This window comes from Lasiosphaeria miniovina (genome assembly GCF_030549165.1).
Source record: "Lasiosphaeria miniovina strain SMH2392-1A chromosome Unknown B0T26scaffold_5, whole genome shotgun sequence".
NCBI classification, from domain to species: domain Eukaryota; kingdom Fungi; phylum Ascomycota; class Sordariomycetes; order Sordariales; family Lasiosphaeriaceae; genus Lasiosphaeria; species Lasiosphaeria miniovina.
The window spans coordinates 4568289-4588116 of NW_026848224.1; the positions used below are offsets into that span (position 1 = coordinate 4568289).

General features: G+C 54.9%; 7 protein-coding genes and 1 non-coding gene across 8 annotated transcripts; 4 read left to right on the forward strand and 4 right to left on the reverse strand.

Moving 5' to 3' along the window:
- Positions 1 to 2117: 2117 nt before the first annotated feature.
- B0T26DRAFT_873817 (uncharacterized protein) lies at positions 2118 to 3210 on the reverse strand (the record flags this gene model as incomplete). Its single annotated transcript, XM_060448017.1, has 3 exons — positions 2118 to 2431; positions 2496 to 2726; positions 2814 to 3210. 3 exons carry the CDS (start codon positions 3208 to 3210, stop codon positions 2211 to 2213), a joined length of 849 nt encoding a protein of 282 aa, XP_060295089.1. The 3' UTR covers positions 2118 to 2210.
- Positions 3211 to 3548: 338 nt separating this feature from the next.
- Positions 3549 to 5175, forward strand: B0T26DRAFT_370675 (uncharacterized protein). Its single transcript, XM_060434670.1, has 4 exons — positions 3549 to 3774; positions 3878 to 4203; positions 4260 to 4805; positions 4886 to 5175. Exons 1-4 carry the CDS (start codon positions 3708 to 3710, stop codon positions 4898 to 4900), a joined length of 954 nt encoding a protein of 317 aa, XP_060295090.1. The 5' UTR covers positions 3549 to 3707; the 3' UTR covers positions 4901 to 5175.
- A 1044-nt stretch (positions 5176 to 6219) lies between these two features.
- On the forward strand, positions 6220 to 8465 carry B0T26DRAFT_718302 (uncharacterized protein). The gene is made up of 3 exons (XM_060442376.1): positions 6220 to 6498; positions 6564 to 6797; positions 6854 to 8465. Exons 1-3 carry the CDS (start codon positions 6421 to 6423, stop codon positions 8246 to 8248), a joined length of 1707 nt encoding a protein of 568 aa, XP_060295091.1. The 5' UTR covers positions 6220 to 6420; the 3' UTR covers positions 8249 to 8465.
- B0T26DRAFT_t177 lies at positions 8382 to 8458 on the reverse strand. The gene has a single exon. It is a non-coding gene; the product is annotated as a tRNA-OTHER (tRNA).
- A 1767-nt stretch (positions 8466 to 10232) lies between the features above and the next one.
- Positions 10233 to 11644, forward strand: B0T26DRAFT_718305 (glycoside hydrolase superfamily). Its single transcript, XM_060442377.1, has one exon. It carries the CDS (start codon positions 10594 to 10596, stop codon positions 11533 to 11535), a length of 942 nt encoding a protein of 313 aa, XP_060295092.1. The 5' UTR covers positions 10233 to 10593; the 3' UTR covers positions 11536 to 11644.
- A 200-nt stretch (positions 11645 to 11844) lies between these two features.
- B0T26DRAFT_783284 (glycoside hydrolase family 7 protein) lies at positions 11845 to 13096 on the reverse strand (the record flags this gene model as incomplete). The annotated part of the gene is made up of 2 exons (XM_060446745.1): positions 12111 to 13096; positions 11845 to 12029 (listed from the first exon to the last, which is right to left on the reverse strand). The coding sequence occupies exons 1-2, from the start codon at positions 13042 to 13044 to the stop codon at positions 11845 to 11847; spliced, it is 1119 nt and encodes a 372-aa protein (XP_060295093.1). The 5' UTR covers positions 13045 to 13096.
- A 1197-nt stretch (positions 13097 to 14293) lies between these two features.
- On the forward strand, positions 14294 to 14974 carry B0T26DRAFT_783290 (uncharacterized protein; the record flags this gene model as incomplete). The annotated part of the gene is made up of 2 exons (XM_060446746.1): positions 14294 to 14535; positions 14599 to 14974. Coding segments are annotated over 2 exons (381 nt in total), but the record flags the coding sequence as incomplete, so codon positions are not given.
- Positions 14975 to 16514: 1540 nt separating this feature from the next.
- On the reverse strand, positions 16515 to 19826 carry B0T26DRAFT_370729 (uncharacterized protein). The gene is made up of 3 exons (XM_060434671.1): positions 19535 to 19826; positions 18088 to 19424; positions 16515 to 18030 (listed from the first exon to the last, which is right to left on the reverse strand). Exons 1-3 carry the CDS (start codon positions 19621 to 19623, stop codon positions 16745 to 16747), a joined length of 2712 nt encoding a protein of 903 aa, XP_060295095.1. The 5' UTR covers positions 19624 to 19826; the 3' UTR covers positions 16515 to 16744.
- Between the last annotated feature and the right edge of the window lie 2 nt (positions 19827 to 19828).

Consider the following 19828-nt stretch of genomic DNA (forward strand, 5'->3'; position numbering starts at 1 on the left):
TTTTTTGGTTGTGGCTTGTTGTATTAGTATGCGTCGATTAAAGAATGGGTGGGAGAACAGGGCATAATAAGTTGGGGGATCCGTATGTTTAAGCATGTCGAGTTTGGCTCGTGGCAAATATCTAATATTAGAAGCCCTGCAGTGAAAGAATCCCGGCTTGGGTCCGAGCCCGAAGACAATAAGATTGTTGGCAGAATCCAAACTTTGAGACAAAGAAACCAAAACTCACCCGGAAGGCAAGCATGGGACCCTTGTACACCCGACTGCCACATCAAACTAGAGATACCAAAAGGAGGTCTTGACACCGTTTTCTATTCTAATGTTTCAGCCAATTTAGCTAACCAGAGAGTCAATAGGCTCCCTGCCCTGAACTATGAGATCACCAGCTCTACTAATTTCGAATACAATATGCCTGTAAAGATCCATTCCAGAAGATTGCAGTCCATTAGGAAGGGGATTCTGGTCCAGTGCCAATACTATTGCTTCCTGCTTGAACCATTTAGTTATGGGGGTCGTTCTGTTCTTATCGGAATAAATTTGAACCTCGAGTCGCACGACTTGCTGGTGGATCCCCTTGCCCGGTTCAAGTAACCTATAGCTGCCGGCAGGACTGGGCCATTTGGTCATCTTAGTAAGTATGCCCCATTGTCCTTGAGATATGCTCATTTCGTTACTCAAATCCGGAGAGGAATTATGCAGCAACTCGACGTGAAACAATTCAAAGAGTCGTAACAGCTTCGATAATTGCCTCCATATATTTGGTTATCTCTGTCTTTTTGGGTATAGGAATACGGACGGCGGCGAACAGCTGGAAACCACTGACGTTAGATGAGATATGACGTTACGATAACGACGCCCTCAGATAATTAGGCTCTCGTTTTTGCAGACCACTTGCCTTGAAGCTAGGCTCTTGAGAACCGGACTGGAAAACATGCACGGGGCTAAACCTGCCTACGGGCTACGTATATCAGGCGTGTTAGCCTAAGATGTCCCCTCTATCATGGGGAGAATGACGTGCTTACCATTCCTTCGCTCGCTGTTATTTTGGAGCTCATTGGTTTTTCTTTTGGCTGATAATGATATGTCGTCGGTTCCTACTTTCCAAGGCTGGTCAGATACCTAGTGGTAATCATTTGATAAAGGAAAGGCGTTGAGGAGGGTGGTAACTGACGATTGCAACCACATCTCTCGCGTTGAGAAATTATTTTTCGCCAAAAACACTTTTCTTCATTACAGTGGGCAGTATTTGGGTGTTTTCTGCGACGAGTATGTCATTTGCCCTGCTTGAGGTATCTTCCCACTCTTCGGGTACTTTGAGATATTCTTGTTGAAATTCTTGTTATAGTCGGTATTTGGTTTCTCCAAGTATTCGAGCAATTCTACAAGGTGTATCGAGGAAATCAGCCCATGGGACGGTATACGGGACGGTTCATATGATGGTTCATGTGAAGGTTCGTAGGATAATTCGTGAGACGGTTCGCGGGGCATGGCTAATCGCAACAGGCAAGAAATCTTTTCGAGGTGATAATATCTGTGCGATGGAATGAATCTAGGTCGCGTGTGCGTTCTTTGTCTTGGTGCTGCTATTTAGTCAAACTGGTGAAAAGCCAGATAGATAGAATCACTATAGGTATTTATCCTGAAGAGTCACCGTTGTGGTTCGAGTGCCAGCGCTCAGAACTGTTGGCAGTTCCGAGCACAGACCTGTGGGCCTGTTGGCTGTCACTCCTCTTCTCAAACTGTTTCAAGAGTCGTGACTGCTGTGAGGCTAAGCGAATACGAATATAGACAGGGCATGACAGGGGAGAGCGAATTGAGGGGCAGGCTCTGGCGCGTATATAAGCGGTAGAGTCACTACGTCCTTGGGCCAACGAGCAGTGCCACCCGCAGACGCAGTTTTGGAATCACGGCCTGCGGCTTCAAAGACTTGGGGCAGGGACAGAAAAAGAGTCTTTCTTCACAGTGGCCAAGTTCTAAAGTCCCACGGTGCCAGCCGACTGTCAGCTCCTGCCGTCTTAGTTATCACTGGTTCCCATCCGCCCGTTCCCGGGGCTGTACGGTAATTATTACAGTCCACAAGCCCACCCGATGTTTTCACCATTCCATTTCTTCCTTTCTCTTTCTCTTTCTCTTTCTCTTTCCTTTTCCATTGCGGGCCCCCCCTTACCAGTCCCGGTTGCAGAGCAGCCAACGGCCCAAACACAAGCCCATTACGCGTAGCCCAGGGTCCAAAATGTCTCAATGTTCTGCTCGCTCTCGGCGTCGACGTACTCGTGCGGAGGGCGTATAGTGACACTGTCGCCGTGTATCTCGGCCACAGCACCCGTCAGGCCCGGGTCGGCCAGAAACCTATCGACGCCGCGGATGAGCGTCGCCATGGGCGTGACAACCATGTGTTTGAAGAGATCCTTGTTGGGGGCGATGTTGGTGTCTGACACCTCGATCAAAGTCATTAACTGGGGTTTCGATGCACACGTTTCAACTAAAAGACGTACCCAGCACTGCCGGCGCCAGGGCATTGATCTGAATGTTCAGTCTGGCAATGACCCTCGCCGTCGAGCGGACGAGCCCCACCACACCAAACTTGGACGTTGCGTACAGCGGCGCGACAGGGAGGGCGTAGAGCCCTGCGTTGGACGCCGAGCATATGATTGACCCCCTCGACGCGCTCTCGTTGCCGCCCGCCTTGGCGCCCTTTCTCATGTAATGAACCGCCAATTTGACGGCTAATCACGTCCCTCAGCACACAGATACGGTAAGCCGAGACTCAAAAAAGAAAAGGGGACGCTTTGCTCAGAGTCAGACAACCGTACAGTAAATAGTTCCCACGAGATTGATGTTGATGGTAGCCAGGTTCGGCGGCGAGGGCGTGTCCTCTTCCTCATCGAGGCGGTGGACCAGCGTGGTGGCGCCCTGCTCGGACACGCCGGCGTTGGCCATGACGATGTCGATGTGGCCGCCGTGCTCGCGGTAGACGTGCTCAAAGGCGGCGGCCTGGTCGGCCCACGACGACACGTCGCACTTGCGGAACAACACGCGCGCCTGCGGGAACTCGGCCGCCACCGCCGCGGCCGTGGCCGGCCCCGAGCCGCCGTTGACGTCGAGTATGGCGACGCGGTGGCCGCTCGACGCAAAGTGCCGGCTCATGGCCAGCCCGATGCCGCTGGCGCCGCCCGTGACAATGACCGACTTGGGCGAGGGAGAAGCCATTTCGACGGCACAGCAGGTGCGAGAATTTTCCTTGATGATAATTAATTAGTCCGATATTTTGTTGTCGTCGGTGGTGCCAGGATTCGATGGATTCGATGCAGGAGAAACAAGGGAGGAGTTTTGTGTTGGCGGAAGATGCCACCACCAAAAAAAAACTCGGTGAAGATGTACGCATTTGAGTTAGTGGAACCGACAGACAACTCAAGCTCGGGACACGTTCTCCGGGCTGTGAGAGAAAGCGGGATAGACCCGAAGATCAAAGACGGCAAAGACGGCTCTCCCTTCGGCCCGTAACCCCGCATCGGGGTAAGGAGTGGACCGCTCAACATCGCGGCAGTTGACCAGCCCCCCAGCCAGTCTATTTGCGATCTCAAGTCTCTTGTTCGTTAAAAACAAGGTCACGTCAAATTCTCCCTTTCAAATAGGTACTCAAGTCTAGTCTAGGCTATTCATGCACGTCAAGTTTCTGTATACAAGTTTCTGCACAGAACAACAACATGGCCGAGATTACCTACTCCGCCACGGCCGCGGAACAGCTTCGGGACAAGGTCGTCGTCATCACAGGTAGGAAAGCCATTCGCCTCAGTTCCTGTGCGACTTTCTTAATGTCAACCTGAGACTGACATCGATGTCCACCCCCCCCCCCCCCCCCCCCCTTTCCATCCAGGAGGAGCACAAGGAATCGGGGCCGCAACCGTGACTCTCCTTCACGCTCTAGGAGCACACGTATTCTTCGGGGACTGGGACGCGCGGCACGGGACGCAGCTCGAAGCGGACCTTCACTCCGAAAAGGGCAAGGGCATCGACAGCCATGGCGCCGGGACAGCCCACTTCACCCAGGTCGATGTGCGCAATTACCAGTCACAGCTGGCTCTGTTTGATGCAGCACACCAAAAGCACGGCCGGGTAGACGTGGCCATCTCCTGCGCGGCCGTCAAGGAGCCCTCGGGCTGGTTCGAGCCCGAGTCTCTGGACCTCGCAACCATTAGGACGGTAAACAACCCCCTTGTCTCTGCACCCTTCGCCAAGAGCACTGACCATGGCCATAGGAACCCGTCCCCATCACGTCGGCGCTCGACATCAACCTGACGAGCGTGGTGCACTTTGCTCGGCTGGCGCTGGCCTACATGAAAGAAACCGAGACTACACCCCCCTTGTCACTAGGCTCAGCCCCCTCCAAATCCATCGTGCTGGTCTCGTCCATCGCCGGCATCACGCCGGCGCCGGGCTTGTTCGCATACGCGGCGGCCAAGCACGGCGTAGTGGGGCTGATGCGGGCGCTGGCGCCGTGGACGCCGCATCAGTTCGCCGGGCTGCGCGTCAACGCCATCTGCCCGTGGGCGACGGCCACGCAGCTGCTGCCCGGCGCCCTGCGCGACCGCTGGACCGCCGAGAAGATGCCGCTCAATACCCCCGCCGACGTCGCGCGGTTCATCGTGCAGTGCGCTGCTGACGGTGGAATCAATGGCAATGCTGTCTTCGTCTCGGGCGGCAGGGGGTTCGATACTGAGGCTGGCGTCGAGCGCACGCAGCCTCTGTGGATGGGGGAGGAGAATTCGGAGCAGTTCCAGAAGGGTCAGAGGATACTGGGCTTGGTGAGTGCATGTCCTTCCTTCGTATACGTTGTTTTGGAGGAGTCTGAAGTAAGTACTGACCACTCGTATTGTCTGTCCAGGGGGGTGATTGGTGAGGTTAGGCACAAAGGAACAGCTGTACATCAGCTCACAGAGCCAATCTCAACTAATTCCAATTCGGACTGATCAATGCGGTTTACTAGCAAGTTGAAAGTAAAGCTGCACCAGCAAGAACGCCAAGTCCGTGTAACCCGGCCCAGCTTCCCTATGTCGGTTTCAATTCAACCCGCGCGGCTTCAAGCTTGGAACTCGCGTCGGTCAGTCCCATAAGTACCGTCCAGGACTGTCTGCTGACCTCCATGGATAGTAAGCTCGAGGCCGCGAGGGGAAGGTAACACCAATTGCAATGGAATAATGCCACTGATTGCTCTTGTAACCGCCCTGGACCGAGCAGCAGGATTGCTGATCAGAGCCGTTGTGATACCGTCCGATCCTACTACCGATTAACTCCTGGAGTGAGCGTGTTATGGTATCATCGAATATCAAAAGGTCGGATTGTCCGAGTTGCTCGGATTTGCATCGACTCAGGCGCACCCTTGCAGGTTGGTTAATGGAGAGTGTTTCGCTGTCTTGTTGTGTATAAAAGGCCCGACACGTCTCGACGAGATGCCATGTCGTTCCGTCACATCACTTCACTCCCCAAGCTCAGTTGCCAACTTGACATTATTCCAAAGTCAACCACGATCAGTCAACAGTCAGACACATCTCAACAACCCTAACGGCCTTCCAAACATCCATCTCCACGCAGCTCCAGCACCTCGCCTCAGTCGTCGTCCTAGCCACGGCCGCTCTAGCCGCCACAGCGAGTCCTGCCGCGAGAACCGCCAACGCCGAGGCACAGTCGTCAAAGCCGCTACTCCAAGACAGGGCCAAGTGCCGGTTCGGCCAGTGGGCGTGTCTCGACGACTTCGTTCTCAACTACGACGCCACGGGCACGTGGAGGACCATCGGGGACTGCCGGGCCGGGTCAGGATGCTGCGCCGAGTTCAACGCCGGCGCTCAGTGCATTTGCTGGTTGGGTGGATGTCTGGCTTGGAGATAGCTAGCTGGACGGACGGACAGATCAATGTCGTTTTTGGACTTGGACTCTGTTTGTTTGATAGTTCAGGGGCGTGTTTGGTGGTAAAAGACAGGTCTCAAGGATCGTCTCTGCGTCTCAAATTCCCTCTCGAGTCTTAACCAGTCCTGAACCCCCCGGTGAATAAGTGTGGCGCATGTACCGGACTGAACTCCGATTTGCTCACTCCCGGCTGCCCTCTCATTGGATGGTTCTCACTCTGCGGGGCACCGGGCCGTGGTGAACGCACCGTTGTGCTCTTCACGAATCTGGCCAGCCTCGCCTCAGCAGGACTTGTCCCGAAAGAAAAGACCTGCCAGTGATCAGTTCTCTGGCCCTCCAATTGCCATAGCCAAATTCTGCACTTACTGTAGCACCGAACTACAGGCCTTATAGTCCGTGGTTATTGTTTGTCCAGCCCCTTTGCAGTTCTGCCTTTTATGTTGTTTTGGTAGCTCTTGATACCTCAAAGTACAAAGTACCAACTTACCTCTCTTTGGACCGCTGTTTGCTTTCAGCATGCCGATACACGAGCATAGATTTTTCAGTTCAAGACGAAGCAAAATTGGGCCAAAACACGACTATACTTGGTTCTGTGTCCGTATTGAATCCCCATGGTGACTATTCCCGCACTCGTTCAAGGACTGACAAACACGTGACAGTGCGAGTGTGGCGGTTTCGCGGGGACATGGGAAATCAATGAGGCCTGCCCGCAATGGCTGTGCCACCACGCGCGATGCTCTTTGTGCGTAATTGAGAGGGTGCTCGTGCCTCGCGACCCTTTCCTTCCAAGCCGGACTTGGACTACACCGACGTGGCGCGGCCTGTCAAAACCTGCTTCGGACTCACTTCTCTCTCCGCAAGGCGACAGCCACAAATTTGCGACACCAAGCACGGTAAGTGCCAAGAATCCAAATGTTCAGCCAGGTGTGATTTGACTCGTCTTCCTCAGGGCGTGGTGATCGACAGCTACCCTTCGTTACTGGATTTCCCTCCCCCAAGCCCGTCTTCTAGTGGATCATCACATGACTTGGAACGGGACGAAGACTTCGACGACGGCCACACGCATGAAATTGGAGACAGCATCGTGTCTCGATCTCTGTCAAACGAATTCTCTGCGACGGCCCGTGACATGCTGCCTCTGCTGTTCGCCCGGTACGAGGAGTGGCTACGACAGGCAACCTCTGCGCCATCGGGCTCGGGATCCGGTGGCGCGAGCAGCAGCCGGAACACAAGACACGAGGACCAGCAGAGCTCAACTGAAGGCCCGCCGCGGAAGAGGCGCCGCACAGACGACAATGGGGATTCGGCCGAGGAAAAAGAGCCGAGCATCGAAGTCGCGCTCCCAGACGGTTTAGAAACCATCAGACTGGACCGTCGTTTGTTCGCCTGCCCCTTCTGGAAGGAGAACTCGAGTCAGTGGCGATACTGCTTCAGATACCGGCTCAGGCGGATCCAGGACGTGAAGCAGCACCTGCGCAGAGTTCATGCCCAGTCCTGCCACTGTGTGCGGTGCGGCCACGAGTTCCCATGCCGGCAGGACCGGGACTCACACTACGCCAGCGCCATTCCATGCGAGACGAGGCCCTTTCGCCGGAAGTGGCTGACGGACGACCAGACGGAGAGCCTGAAAAAGAAGTCGAACCCGAAGCACACGGCCGACCAGCAGTGGTACGCGATCTGGGACGTCGTGTTTCCCGACCACCCGCGGCGGCCCGACTCGCCATACCTCGACGGCTCGCTGTCTGAAGACCTGAGCTCCTTTCGCGACTTCTTCCTGGCCGAGGGCCCGAGCATCCTGAGGGAGAGCATCGGGCCGCGCAGCGCCATGTACGAGCGCCAGGCCCTTCAGCTGTCGCTGACGCAGATATACAACCAATGGGCTTCTGCACGAGGCCAGTCTATGCTGGACCCGGACGGCGACACGTCGGCCGGCAGCTCTTCAGCAGCCGAAACTCCTCCATCGGCCATAATCGCCGCTCCGACCCCTGGCATGTTTGCAGAGTCTAGTGGTGCCGAGACTCTATGGCCTTGGGATTGCATTGCAGAGAGTGTTCGAGAAGCCGAGGGTGGCGACCTGCACAGCACCCCTAACTTCTTTGGTGACGACTTGGGATTTTTGGACTTTGGTTTTGACAGCTACCCGCCCGGCGACTCTGGAACTGGCGGGCTAAATGAAACGTCTCTTTTCCTCTATCCCACCAACTACGCCGACGGGTTCGGCGAGTTGGATGCGGCCACTTCAGATTCAAGCAATCCCACTGACTCGCATGGAGGCCTGCAAATCGGCGAGGAACCAGGGCTGCCGACGCCGACAAGCATGGAACCAAAGAGTCCAAAAGCGTGAGGCGAGGGGTTCGTAGCGTCCTTCGCTGTCAGTAACTCTCATACGACTAAAATGACAAATAGATAGACGTAGAACGGAAGCAAAAAGAGGGGAGGGATGCTTCCATTCTTCGGACGGTAGAAATGATGGCATTCTCTCCCGCCGGGAATTGAACCCGGGTCCCGAGCGGAATCATCTGTGAAATTGTACTGACCACTATACTACGGAACATTTGAAGGTGTGGTGGATGTTTGAGCATCTACTGTAGCTTGGTGCGATGGGGACTGTGGGCCAGGCAAGGGTATATGAGGGGCAGTTCTATAACCACGGCTCTGGTGCATGACTCGACGACGGGAAGTGCAACTCGCCGTCGCATTCACCACCAATGTTTGAGCCAGACGCTGGGATCATCGCAGTTAGCCCAGACCCCTAACGCGTGAGCTGTGCTTCTCCTGTACAATGACTGCCCAAAGACGACTCGAGCTGCTTCGCGTAAAGGCGTGTACGGCCTCTGTGTTGGGCTTTTCTGGCGGCGCGAAATGAAACCCTGCCATACGAGTTGCAATGCCGGCGAGTTGAAGGTTGGGCGGAGTTGTGTCATGTCCGTGTGACCGTGTCGGTTGTATCATCGATCTCGTCCTTGAACCTTGAATCCCCTAGCTCCAACATACAGTCTTGGAGGATCATCTTTAAATCGGCGATTAATCAGAAACTGGATGAGTCTGCACCGAAGGCAGCGCGTATCCGAGTCATAGTTTCGGTTGCAGGAACATTGCCGGAGAAGGTCTTGGGCTTGGTTGAAAAGATCGTCGTCCCAGGCTTCGCGCTCGGAGTTGAGGGAATGTTTTGCAATTTGGCTACAAGAGAAGTGAAAGGCAAGCAAATACGTGTCTTGTACGCGCGGGTCGAACCTACTTAATTTGGTACCTGGTTAAACGCAAGCCTTAAATTCTACAAGCCACCCAATCCAGAAGGTTTGCAACCGGCCGGGATCTGCCAACCAGCAGCGCGGGATCATGTCAAAGTCTCGACCACAAAACCAACCAGACTTTGCGAGCCTGCCAATAGGAAGTTCAACTTTAAGATGCATGCTAAGCGAACGCTCTACCAACTGAGCCGCAAGCCTTGTTAAACTATATGATTTGGTATTCATTCTGTGGACTCTTCTCGATTTTAACAGGCAGTCGTTTTGCCGCCGTCACACTGGGTTCGATTCCCAGCCAGTCCAACCTGCCTTATCGTCCAGATCCTCGGTGATCTGGGTGACCTTTTTGGGCCGAGGTCGCTTTCAATCCGATATTTTACCCTACACTATTTGAAAGGTCAGTCAAAAGTCTCTCTAATTAACGTTCATTTATTTCTTTTTTTTATGAGATTTTAATGCAGTGCACCTACTACCGCTATGAAAAAGCCTGTGAAATAAGTCACAGGAGAATAATTTTGGCTGAGATGACTCTGGACAGCATCATTGGTGACTAGGTCGCAAAACGAGAAGCGGAGGAAAACGATCCGAGGGAGGGGTTTATACGATTCGGGATGCTCAAATTCTTTCCTAGAAATCAACATGGAAAGTGCGAGTCACCCATCTCCGGCTGCGCAACTCACACAAATCTGACTCGACAGAAGGCGCGATTCATCTCGTGAGTGGCGAAACGTCAAGTTGGAAGCCTCGAGTCTCCTCGCGGTGTCCGTCCTTCATAGTTGACTCCAATTTTCGTGTCACAGCTTTGCCACCTGATGCCGTTGTGCAAACGGCGCACACACTTGCCCGCTCTTGCTGTTGCTCTTGCATTTCACCTAGCCCCAAACAAACTGGATTGCCAGGCTCGCGCAAGACGACAAAAGCTTCCAACCCACCCCCTCCAGTGCCTTGACTTGATCACACCGAAACGAGTCGTATACAGCAAGCCGCTTCCCCGTTCCACTAACATGAATCCCCAATCGAGTTAGTGCGGATATGAGCTATGGACTTGGCTTCTGTCAGCCCGCCACTTGCCGAAGCTGCCGTCCAGAGTTTCCGCATTGAGACAATGCCTCAGCCGCAAGTCTTGACCTATTGGTCTCGAGAGAATGTTGCGGCTCGCGTGCGCCGGGATTACTGCAGCTCGAGGCCGAGCACTAACCACACTTCTCCCATGCATGATGCATCAAACCAATAGATTGGTGGCCCGGTTCAAGTCAGGTAGCCACATGTCGCTGTCGCCCAAGAGAAGGCTGAAGAGCCAGAGCAAAATCTATAAACAGGCGGTCAGGTTCGGGGCTGTCGTGTACTCTCCAGAAACTTGTTCCTTTTCTTTTTCACCAAAGGAAACAGAAGTCAACCCAAATCTTTACTCCCTTGTCGAGCCCTTGTTTTCGCCAGCACCATGCTGTCCAGTGCCGTGGCCAGACATTGGGGATTCGGGATCATCAGCGCCCTGCTTTGCTCAATAGCCTGGAGAGCAGTGATCCCCAGGCTATCGAGCACGGCGCCGCCGCCCATCACCCTTCCGATTGCAGCGGCATGGGTTTACCTCTCGGATAACCAGAACTACACCGAGATCCCTTCCCAGTGGCTGCAGATCAACTTCACGGTCGCTGATGTTCTTCTCGTGGGGCCTGTGGGCCTCCAGGAGGACGGCACGTTCGGTCTCTACTCTTCGCAGCAGACCGGCCCCCTCGCGAATCGGTTCAATTGGGTCATCCACCAAGCCAGGTCCATGAATCCCGATATAAAGATCATTGCTTCTCAATGGTGGGGCTCGTCACCCAGCATCTGGGGCTACGATATCTCTGCACTCCAGAATGAGACGGCAATTCAAAAATACGCCGCGTCCGTGGCGACCTTCATCCAGGCCTGGTCAAACGTCTCGGGTGGGATCGACGGCTACGACATTGACTACGAGTCTTCAAACGTTCAAGACTACGCTCCCGCTCTGCTGACGCTCGTCCGACAGGGCCTCGACGCCCTCGGAAAAGCAGAAGGGGCCCGCAAGTTCTACTTGACCGTCTCCCCCGCCAACACCGGCTACCTCGACGAGACGACGCAGGTCGTCGACTTTGTCAATATGCAGACGTATGCGGGCGGGTCTGGCATCACTCCGCAGACACTCGTCAGTCTCGGGTTCAAGTCCGACCAGCTGCTGTATGGCATCTGTCCTGAGACGAACTGCGGCGGCCAGACCATTGAACAGGTCGAGCAGCAGTACACGGCCAACAATATGGCGGGCATCCATGTCTGGCGCCTGAACTCGGGCAATCTGGTTGACGAGGGCAAGACGGCGGCCCAGGTTTACGAGTTTTTGCACCCGCAAAAGTATTTCGATTGAAGTGAGAGACGAAGTAAACGAGCAGACGCGGGCAACATCGGATTTTATCTGTCTTTTTTTTGTTTCTCTTTCCTTCTTTTACTGTTTCTCCCTTTTAGATAGCGGGAACTCTGGACTCGTTGTGGAAATTGCACAGCATGTTTTCAACTACACTTCAGAGTAAACTGTTTTAATCACCCGATCTTGGCACAAGAGTTTTAACTGTCCTCAACTACTACTCGAACCCAGCCCGACGAAGACCACAGACGTCTTCTGAAACCTCCTTGCCATTCGATATCCACGGCTTGGCAAGTCTAGGCTTCTGGCATATCAGCCCTTGGTGGTCGATCCGATATCTCCCCATCGGATATTTGAAAAGATGACGTGCGTGTCGGGATGCTGTGACTGGATGTTTGAGGGGCTGCCCTGTCCGCTTGCACAGGGTCCGTTGGTGCCGCTGTCGAGCCAGGCCATGTTCTGAGCGGCGTCGTTCCAGATGCTCATCGCCAGCACCACTTGCGAGAGACACGAGTTAACCATGTCGTACTTTTCGGTCGTGCGTCTAAAAAGGGGGGTTCAATGGGAATGCTACTCACTGCCTCGTCCCAGTGCCTGACCCATACCCGTCATGCCTCCCGTCGACCCTTCGGAGCCGCAGCTGTTCAGGGACCCACTGGTGATGGTCCGGCCGTTCTGGATGTACTTTCGCGTGATCTGGCTCAGCCGGCCGCCGCTGGCGGGAAACTGGGTGATGGCGGTGAAGGGCTTGGAGGTGTCCAGCGTCTTGCCAGGGCCCCAGAAGTTACGCTGGTTGCTGGCGTACGGGTTGTAGCCGCAGCCGTTCTTGTCACAGTTGTTGCCCTTGCAGGGGTGTCCTGTGAAGGCGTTGGCCATGGAATTGGCCTCGAGTATGTCCATCTCGTTGCAGCAGTAGCCCTGGCACTGGGCATCACAGTAACCGTTGCCCATGCCCGCACCGCCGGCGTTGAACTGCGCCGGGTTCTTGCTGCCGTCTGCCACCATCTCGGACAGATAGAAGGCCCCGTTCTCGCCGCACGGCAGCGTCGACAGGTCCACGTCGACGCTGAGCTCCTGGTTGAGCAGGTTCATCATGACGTACTTGCCGTCGCTGTTAAGTAGATATATGCGAGGCGACGCGCTCGTGAGCTTGCCTCCCACCTTGACATAGTGGTACATAGTCACCGCATTGCCGGACGTCGAGACACCGGAGGCGGCATAGTCGGCTGGCTCTGCCACGCAGTTCTTGGCACAGGTTCCCGCGTCGGGGCATTGGCTCTGGCTGAGTTTGGTTCCAGACTTGCACGACGCGGCGCCGCCAGTCGCGTGAACGTTGCGGAAATCCCAGTCAAGCACGACCGAGGTGTTCTGCTGCACGCAGCCTCCCGAGTTTGTGCACTTCCATGTCGGCAGCGGAGGGTGGTCCTCTGGTGTCGCCGCAGGGGTCTGAGCGACGACCACGCCGGCGAGCAGCGACGCCGCTAGCTTGATATATGACGACTTGGAAACCATGATGGCGAGCTTACTAGGGCACCGCGGTTCGACATGCTTCCCAATAGTCGGCGAGCCCTATTATAACTGCGGCTGCCCCTTCGATCAAGGCCAGGCGCGCTCGCTCCCCCGCATTTTGATCCTCTTGGTCTATTTAGGCGTGATATTATATGGCTGTGTCCTGGCCCGCCAGCCCGGAACTATTCATTCCGCGAAATCCGGTATATGTTCGAGGCCCCTCAGCGTGCTCCCCGTTCCCGGTTGAGAGCACGACCCAGCCAATCGCCTGTTGATCAGCACTGAGAGTCGCTTATCATCTCGCGGCAATTCCCACGAAAGAGGTTGGAGGCTGAGAAGCACTCAACCTGCGGTGCGGAGAACTTGCTCTAATTACTCTACCTTCGTTTCGGTTCATAGCAAGGTTATATTAGCCCGGATCAGTACACCAAGTCCACTCTACTACACATAGTGCTGGGGTTTCTAGCTAGCGATCATTTGTTCTCGTACCGGCATAGCAACTATTCTCCTTTTCAGCTACCGATCCACTCACACCGTGTCTTAGCTCTTCGATTTTGAATGTGGACGAGATTTCGTCGTGGAACCGTAACCGACAAACAGCTGACGGTTAATCTCTTACATGCAGGTTGCTCCAAACGTGAGGTAGTCCAAGGAGCCGCCGGAAATGCACATGACGAATAATGAGGTGCACGTGAATGACAAACGCCGTTCAGCTGGGAGGCGTTGGCAATGTCACGCCAGCGAGAACTCGCACATATCACAACAAAAACAAGCCAGCAGGGATATCAAAGCAGTGAGGCCTGGATGGCTGCCCCGGCGTGGTCATCGGATATGGGTTCTCTAAATCATGCGGCTTTCTGCCGGGGGTGTCAAAGCAAACAGCTCAAGCCGTATTCTGCGTCGAATGGGAGCTGCGTAAATATGTGCAATGCACATAGCCGTCTCGAGGCAATCTGCCATATGACAACGGAGTCGAGGGCCGTTTGCTCTCGCAGATGGGCCCGGCCATCACACTCCCGGCCTCACAAGAATGCAGGGTCCCAATCTGGCACTCACACTCGCCCTCGGCTTCATTATTTTACATGTCCCTCTAGTCTACCTGCCCTCGACAGCAACCACCTGAACCCCATCTACTCATCCGCACATCTGAAGACCCAACCTCTAAACATTCTCCCTCGCTCCATCACCAAGCTCTCTCTCACCAATGGCGGGCAAGAGGAACAATCAACGGAGACCCCAAGACCAAAACCCGCCCAAAGGCCACGCAGCCCAAGACGCCACCGTCACGTTGCCATCCCTGCATGAGGCCGTGCTGGCAGCCACGGCAGGCCTCATCCGCCCGCTGCCGTGGTTCAATCACTCCGCCGGACTCGACGGAGAAGCCACCGTCATCGACGAATACCCGACCAACATCATGGCCCTCTTCCAGTGCCTCAACAGCCATTGCGGCCGCGCGGGCTGGGGCAGTATGAAAGTGGGGATCCTGACCCGGCGGTACTATTCCGCGCGCCACGACAGCGCCAGCATCGACAGCGCGGGCGTCTGGCCGCTGTTCAGCGGCGGGGCCGGGGCCGGGGCCATGGGCTACGACGCGCTCGTGTTCAACCAACGCTGCAAGGGGCGCAACAGGCTCGGCGCCATGGTGGTGAACGAGGACGTTTATGTCGAGCGTGTCGCGTACTGGATGAAGAAGTAGGCTGGCGTGCCCATAGCGCCGCAAGTGTACGCTCCGAGGCTGCTTGGGCCGAAGCACGAGTCGGAGCTCTGCGAAGCTTGCAAGGCGGGATATTGCATGCGGCCTGCAAAGGTGGGGATGTTCTAGATGGCTGATGGGACTGTGGGAAGATTGTTCTGGAGGGGCGAGATGCAGGAGTTGTGTACCGGAATTTAATTCACTTTCTGTCTTCGTCTCTTTCTCTTCCGTCTTCTTTCATCACCAAAGTGAAAGGTGATTTACAGAATGTGAAGAGTAATACAATTCAATCCCTGGATGTTTATTAGCGGGGGACGTTATAGGATTTGAAAGGCCTTGATGCCCTACAACTTGCCGTAAAGGTTTTGCGCTGAGGGATGTAAAAGCTGTTGGAATCCCTATTTCTTCTCTAAAACAGCTAGGCTTTTCTTGGCCTGTATATTTGCTAGACTATCTATAACATTTATTCTGATAAAACTTGTGGGTCGGTCTGATGAGAACAACTGCTTGGTCTTGTCACAAAAGTGGCTGAGTGAACGATTGATCTCGCAACAAACTACGATATGCGATTTGGGTGTAGGGGCGTCCCCTGTCTTCTGCCGTTTGGACTCGGCAGGTTGGGGAGCGTCGGCTTCGCCTTCCAAATCCCTCTTGCGCTCGCCCTTGTCCTTCTTGCCAGTGGGTTTTCGGGCGGGACCTGGGGATTCAGTGACTACTGGTGTGGAGGGGTGGTCCACGTTGGCCGTGTTGGGTGTACTGGCAGGGGTCTTTTTCTTTGGGGGACTCTTTTTGGGCGTTTCTATCGACTTTGTGGGTGTTGAATGCTCGGCGTCCGGTGCGGAATCATCTGGGAGGCTACGCTTCTTGGCCAATGCCTCCATGCGTCTTACCCTGTCGACGGTAGGCGACCTAGAGGGTGCGGCCGGGGAGTTATGAGCTTGTGTTGTCGTCATTTATCGAACTCACTCCGAAGGTCACCATGGTTTGGAGTGATGTGTTGGTCGATCTCAGTATTGGTGATCCCAGGTCGGTAGTGCCCTGTCGAATGGACATCTGGAAAGGAGTGTTCAAGGCATTAAATACCAAGTTGTTGATGTCAACGGCCTACCACCCTCAGACAGACGGACTGTCGTACGATATTACGTCGCCGTCAACGAAGTGTCATGGGTTGATATAACTTCCGGCGTATAACCTACTATAACTCGTGGGGGTACAGCCGGATATGCATCGCCAAATCTCGGCTCAAACAGCCCTGCGGTTCCCCAGCCAGGAATTAAAAACAGTAACGGGGGTATTGCTTTCTCCTGCGAGTACCTTTAGTCCCACTTTATACTTTGCCTTTCACTTTCCTTTCTAGCTCCGTGTATAAGATTACCAACTCGTATAGGGGTTACTTTCGCCTTGCCTATTAGAGGCTTTGTCGTGAGCACGATTTACTGCTGGCTCAAATGGGTGATTAAATTGAATCTCCGGTGTGATAATCTTAGAAACGGTAGGGCCGTACAGTTTTATAACTATAATAGTAGGTTCCGTTTGGCCTTGAATGGTTAAAGCAGTTCAAGGGCAAGACAAAGAATCTCACCATACCTAATTAACGCCCTGTTATGAAGCCTAGATAAACAAGCCATCCACGGTCTAGTTGTTTACAATGACTTTTTCATTACATCTAATTCTCAAGGCAACCACCATATCCGGGTACCCTTCCCTTGATGTTTTCAAGATCATTATCATGATGTCTTGACGTGATCAAGAAAAGCAATAGCCGGAAGAAATAATGGCCCGTGAAAGTTGGAAGAATATTGATGGTATCTAAACCATCACCGCCCCAGTAAAGCTCCAAAGCAATAGCCTCTATTCCTCCGTCTGATGAGAGAGAGGAACAAAACTCGCTGGGTAATATGCGAGCGTAATTTCAACCAATAACAGAATGCCGGATAAAATCCCAGCCACCATCCTCCTGTCCCAACGTGACCCATCCACTTGATTCACATCACAACCTGAATACGCATGTCAGCAAAGAAACCGGAAAAGGCTCCGGAATGGGGCCATAACAATACTCACACAGTCGCCCTCGTTCTTTCCCTGGGGGATTCCCATCTCCTCAAAAGTCGCGGGCCCCTGACCCATCGTCTTTCCATCCGGATGGTCCGTCGGGACTCGGGCTGGCTTGCCACCGGGGCGCCCCAGCTGACCAGGCAGGTTGGGCGTGCTCGCCGCGCTTGATGCCTGGCTCGCAGGATTGGGGCTGGGGCCGGGGCTAGGACCGGGACTGGGTCCTGTTGGCGAGGGGTTCGGCCTCATATTCTGTGATGGAGGCGCGGTGGCCCGCCCATCAGGTTGAACCGGCCGTTGTTTCAGTGGGCTCGGCCCGCCCGACGGTAGCCTCGCGTGACCTGGCGCGGGGAGGTTGTCGAGCCTCTGTGGCTGCAGGTTTCCTGCGCTTACCGAGGAAGACAATCGGCTGCCCGCAGGTGGGGGCCCAGCACCGTAGCGATCGTAGCGATCGTAAGTATCACTAACCGGCCTGCTGGCAGTCCGTGGGCCGTAGCCGGGCTGACCGCCGGGGCTGGTCATACTGGGTGGCGAAGCGTAGCCAGGAGCTGCAGGGTTGGGGGGCGACGCGTAGCCAGGCCTTGACTGCTGACCGTAAGGTGGGCTTTGCGGTCCCGGTTGAGGAGGACTAGTAATGCTGGGATTAAACTTTTGCAGGCGGTTCCGAGTTGGGTCGCCCACAGGAGCAGCTCCAGCTGGGACGGTAACTCTAGGTCCAACATTCGTCGATCCCAGACGCTGAGATGGCAGGTCTGGCTGCGGCTTCCATTGTTGACCCTCGTTTCTATACTCTTGTCTTGAGGGGCTAGCGCTGGGCTGCCGATAACTGGACGGCACCTGTGGCTCCCACCCAGCACCTACAGCTTGGTTTGGCGGGTAAGAGCCACGGCCAGCACCTGGCTGAGGGTAAGGGGGGTTGGTGTTCGGGTTCGGGTTGTTGTTGGGTAAAAGCGGGCGAATACCAAATGCACTGCCTGGCCGGTCTGCCTGCGGCCCAGCACCTATGGAGAGGCGGGCGGACGGGTTTTGATACTGTGACTGTGGCCTTTGGACGAGCATATCGTCTTCTGGATATGGGGCAGTGGATTTAGGCCGGACGTTGAGGGCTGCCGGTCTGTCGTCGAGGGGATAAGGGGCGGCAGACTTTGGCCGCATAGCAAGGCTCGAGTCAATATTAACGGTAAATGCAGGCGTCCGCGAGTTCATGCTGCTAGGTCGCTCAGGATCCGGAAACTCAATCGAGTCTTCAACAAAAGTTAGTATATTCAGCGGAGAGATTTCACAAGGGATAAGAGACGCACCGTCGGCCCCGGGCGCCGGCTCCGACTCCTTCAGGGTTGGTAGGACTGCGGGCTGTCTTGCGAACCTGTCGGGTCGCTTGCCACGCTGTGATCCATGTTGAGACTTTATACGCGTCAAAGTTGTAGTTTCGTGGTCTTGCTTTGTCAGCGTCTTCGACTGGCTCAGAGACTCGATTCTCTCAAGTGCATCCTTGTTCCCGTGCTCAGCCGCCAGCTCGTACCACCTGCGTGCTTCCCGGATATTCTTCTGCACGTGGATCCCGATCTCATGATAGTAGCCCATTGCAAATTCGCCAGTTGCGAGCCCTGACTCGGCGGCTTCTTGGGCATACTTAAACGCCAGCTGCTCGTTTTTCGGGAAGACATTCTCAAACCCGAACAAGAACCACCTGCTCACACCTAACGCTGCTTCGGGCTGCCCTTGACGCGCCGCGAGGCCGTAGTAGTGAAGAGAGTATGCAGGGTTGAAATCACAACCAAGCTGGCTTAGTTCGTAGGCCTGGCCCATCTTGAGCTGCGCCTTGGAAAAGCTGAGATATGCCGCCTTCTCAATATATTGCCGGGCGACGGTGAGGTCGCACGGCAGGATTGTTTCTGGGACGGTGATGTCAGGTAGCTCCCGAGCAATGAGCATGCCGTAGACGTATGCCCCTTGGGGTGCGTCCTCGTCTGACGTGTCGGCCGCCTTTTGAATCATCTCCAGGCCCAGCAGATAATCGCGTGGGAAGCCGTGTTGTCCCATGAGATGCATCATCCCCAACCTGTAATTTGATGCAGAGTCGTCCATATCCACGCCATACTCGTAGTGCTTGATGGCATTTAGGATGTCGTTGGAGTTCTCGTACAACATGCCCATCCGGTATTCTGCGCGCCCGTTCTTGCCCCTGGCCGCTTTCTTGTAGAGGGTGTATGCTTCTCTCCTGTCCTCGCGGAAGCCAAACTTGCCGAATTCGAGCCATTTGCCCTTCATAAAGGTCGCCTCCGGGTGGTCTTGGTCGGCCAGGTATCCGATGATGTTAACGGCGTCGACGCGCAGGTCGTGCTCGGCCTTGGGCGTCGGCGGCCGTTCTCTGCCTTTCCCCGTCCGCTTCCATTCCCGGGCATGCGCATCGGCAGACACCTCGATCCATAACAGTGTATCCCTAGCCCACGTTACCTGCATCGAGACATTATTGGAGTGGAGGACGAGGGCGCGCGCCTGCCAAAGGATGCCTTCCTTCTCCTCGTCGCTCGGGGGGATGTTCTCTCCCTTTATCTTGGGAAATGGTGAAAAAGACGGCGCGTCCATCGCTGTCGCACCGATGGCGGGACTTTGGAAAGGCTTGAAGCTGTCCGCACTGCGTATTGTTTTTGCCAGTCAGTGGATTTAATCGGTTTGTCAACAAGGGTGCTGGGTCCTGGTGGGGTTCGCTGGGTTGGTTGTCTGCAGTCTGCAGTCTGCACTCACATTTTTGACTCTCTTCTTGGAGCGGCTTCGCGGGCTTCGAGCTCCATGCGCTGAAGGTCCTCTTGCATATTCTGGGGCACTTCGGGCATTACCCTATAGAAATGACGAGCAGGTCGTTAGCTTTCAGCTTCCAGCCTCCATTGAGCGTGCTGCGTATCCGCCCAAGCCTCACTAGGCGATGCGATCCTCTTCCTCTCCCTCTCTCGATAACTCCTATCGACTGCTGCGCAAGGCGCAAATATTGCGAGATAGGATCTGGAAGTGCGCCGGCATCCAGGGGTTTATCCAGGGGTT

Coding starts and splice junctions, on each gene's coding strand:
- B0T26DRAFT_370675 (XM_060434670.1), top strand. CDS start 3,708: ATGGCCGAGATTACCTACTCCGCCACGGCCGCGGAACAGCTTCGGGAC. Junction 3,775..3,877: donor CAAGGTCGTCGTCATCACAG/GTAGGAAAGCCA, acceptor CTTTCCATCCAG/GAGGAGCACAAGGAATCGGG. Junction 4,204..4,259: donor ACCTCGCAACCATTAGGACG/GTAAACAACCCC, acceptor CCATGGCCATAG/GAACCCGTCCCCATCACGTC.
- B0T26DRAFT_718302 (XM_060442376.1), top strand. CDS start 6,421: ATGCCGATACACGAGCATAGATTTTTCAGTTCAAGACGAAGCAAAATT. Junction 6,499..6,563: donor ACGACTATACTTGGTTCTGT/GTCCGTATTGAA, acceptor AACACGTGACAG/TGCGAGTGTGGCGGTTTCGC. Junction 6,798..6,853: donor AATTTGCGACACCAAGCACG/GTAAGTGCCAAG, acceptor CGTCTTCCTCAG/GGCGTGGTGATCGACAGCTA.
- B0T26DRAFT_718305 (XM_060442377.1), top strand. CDS start 10,594: ATGCTGTCCAGTGCCGTGGCCAGACATTGGGGATTCGGGATCATCAGC.
- B0T26DRAFT_370729 (XM_060434671.1), bottom strand. CDS start 19,623: ATGCCCGAAGTGCCCCAGAATATGCAAGAGGACCTTCAGCGCATGGAG. Junction 19,425..19,534: donor CCAAGAAGAGAGTCAAAAAT/GTGAGTGCAGAC, acceptor AACAATACGCAG/TGCGGACAGCTTCAAGCCTT. Junction 18,031..18,087: donor GCCGGCGCCCGGGGCCGACG/GTGCGTCTCTTA, acceptor CTTTTGTTGAAG/ACTCGATTGAGTTTCCGGAT.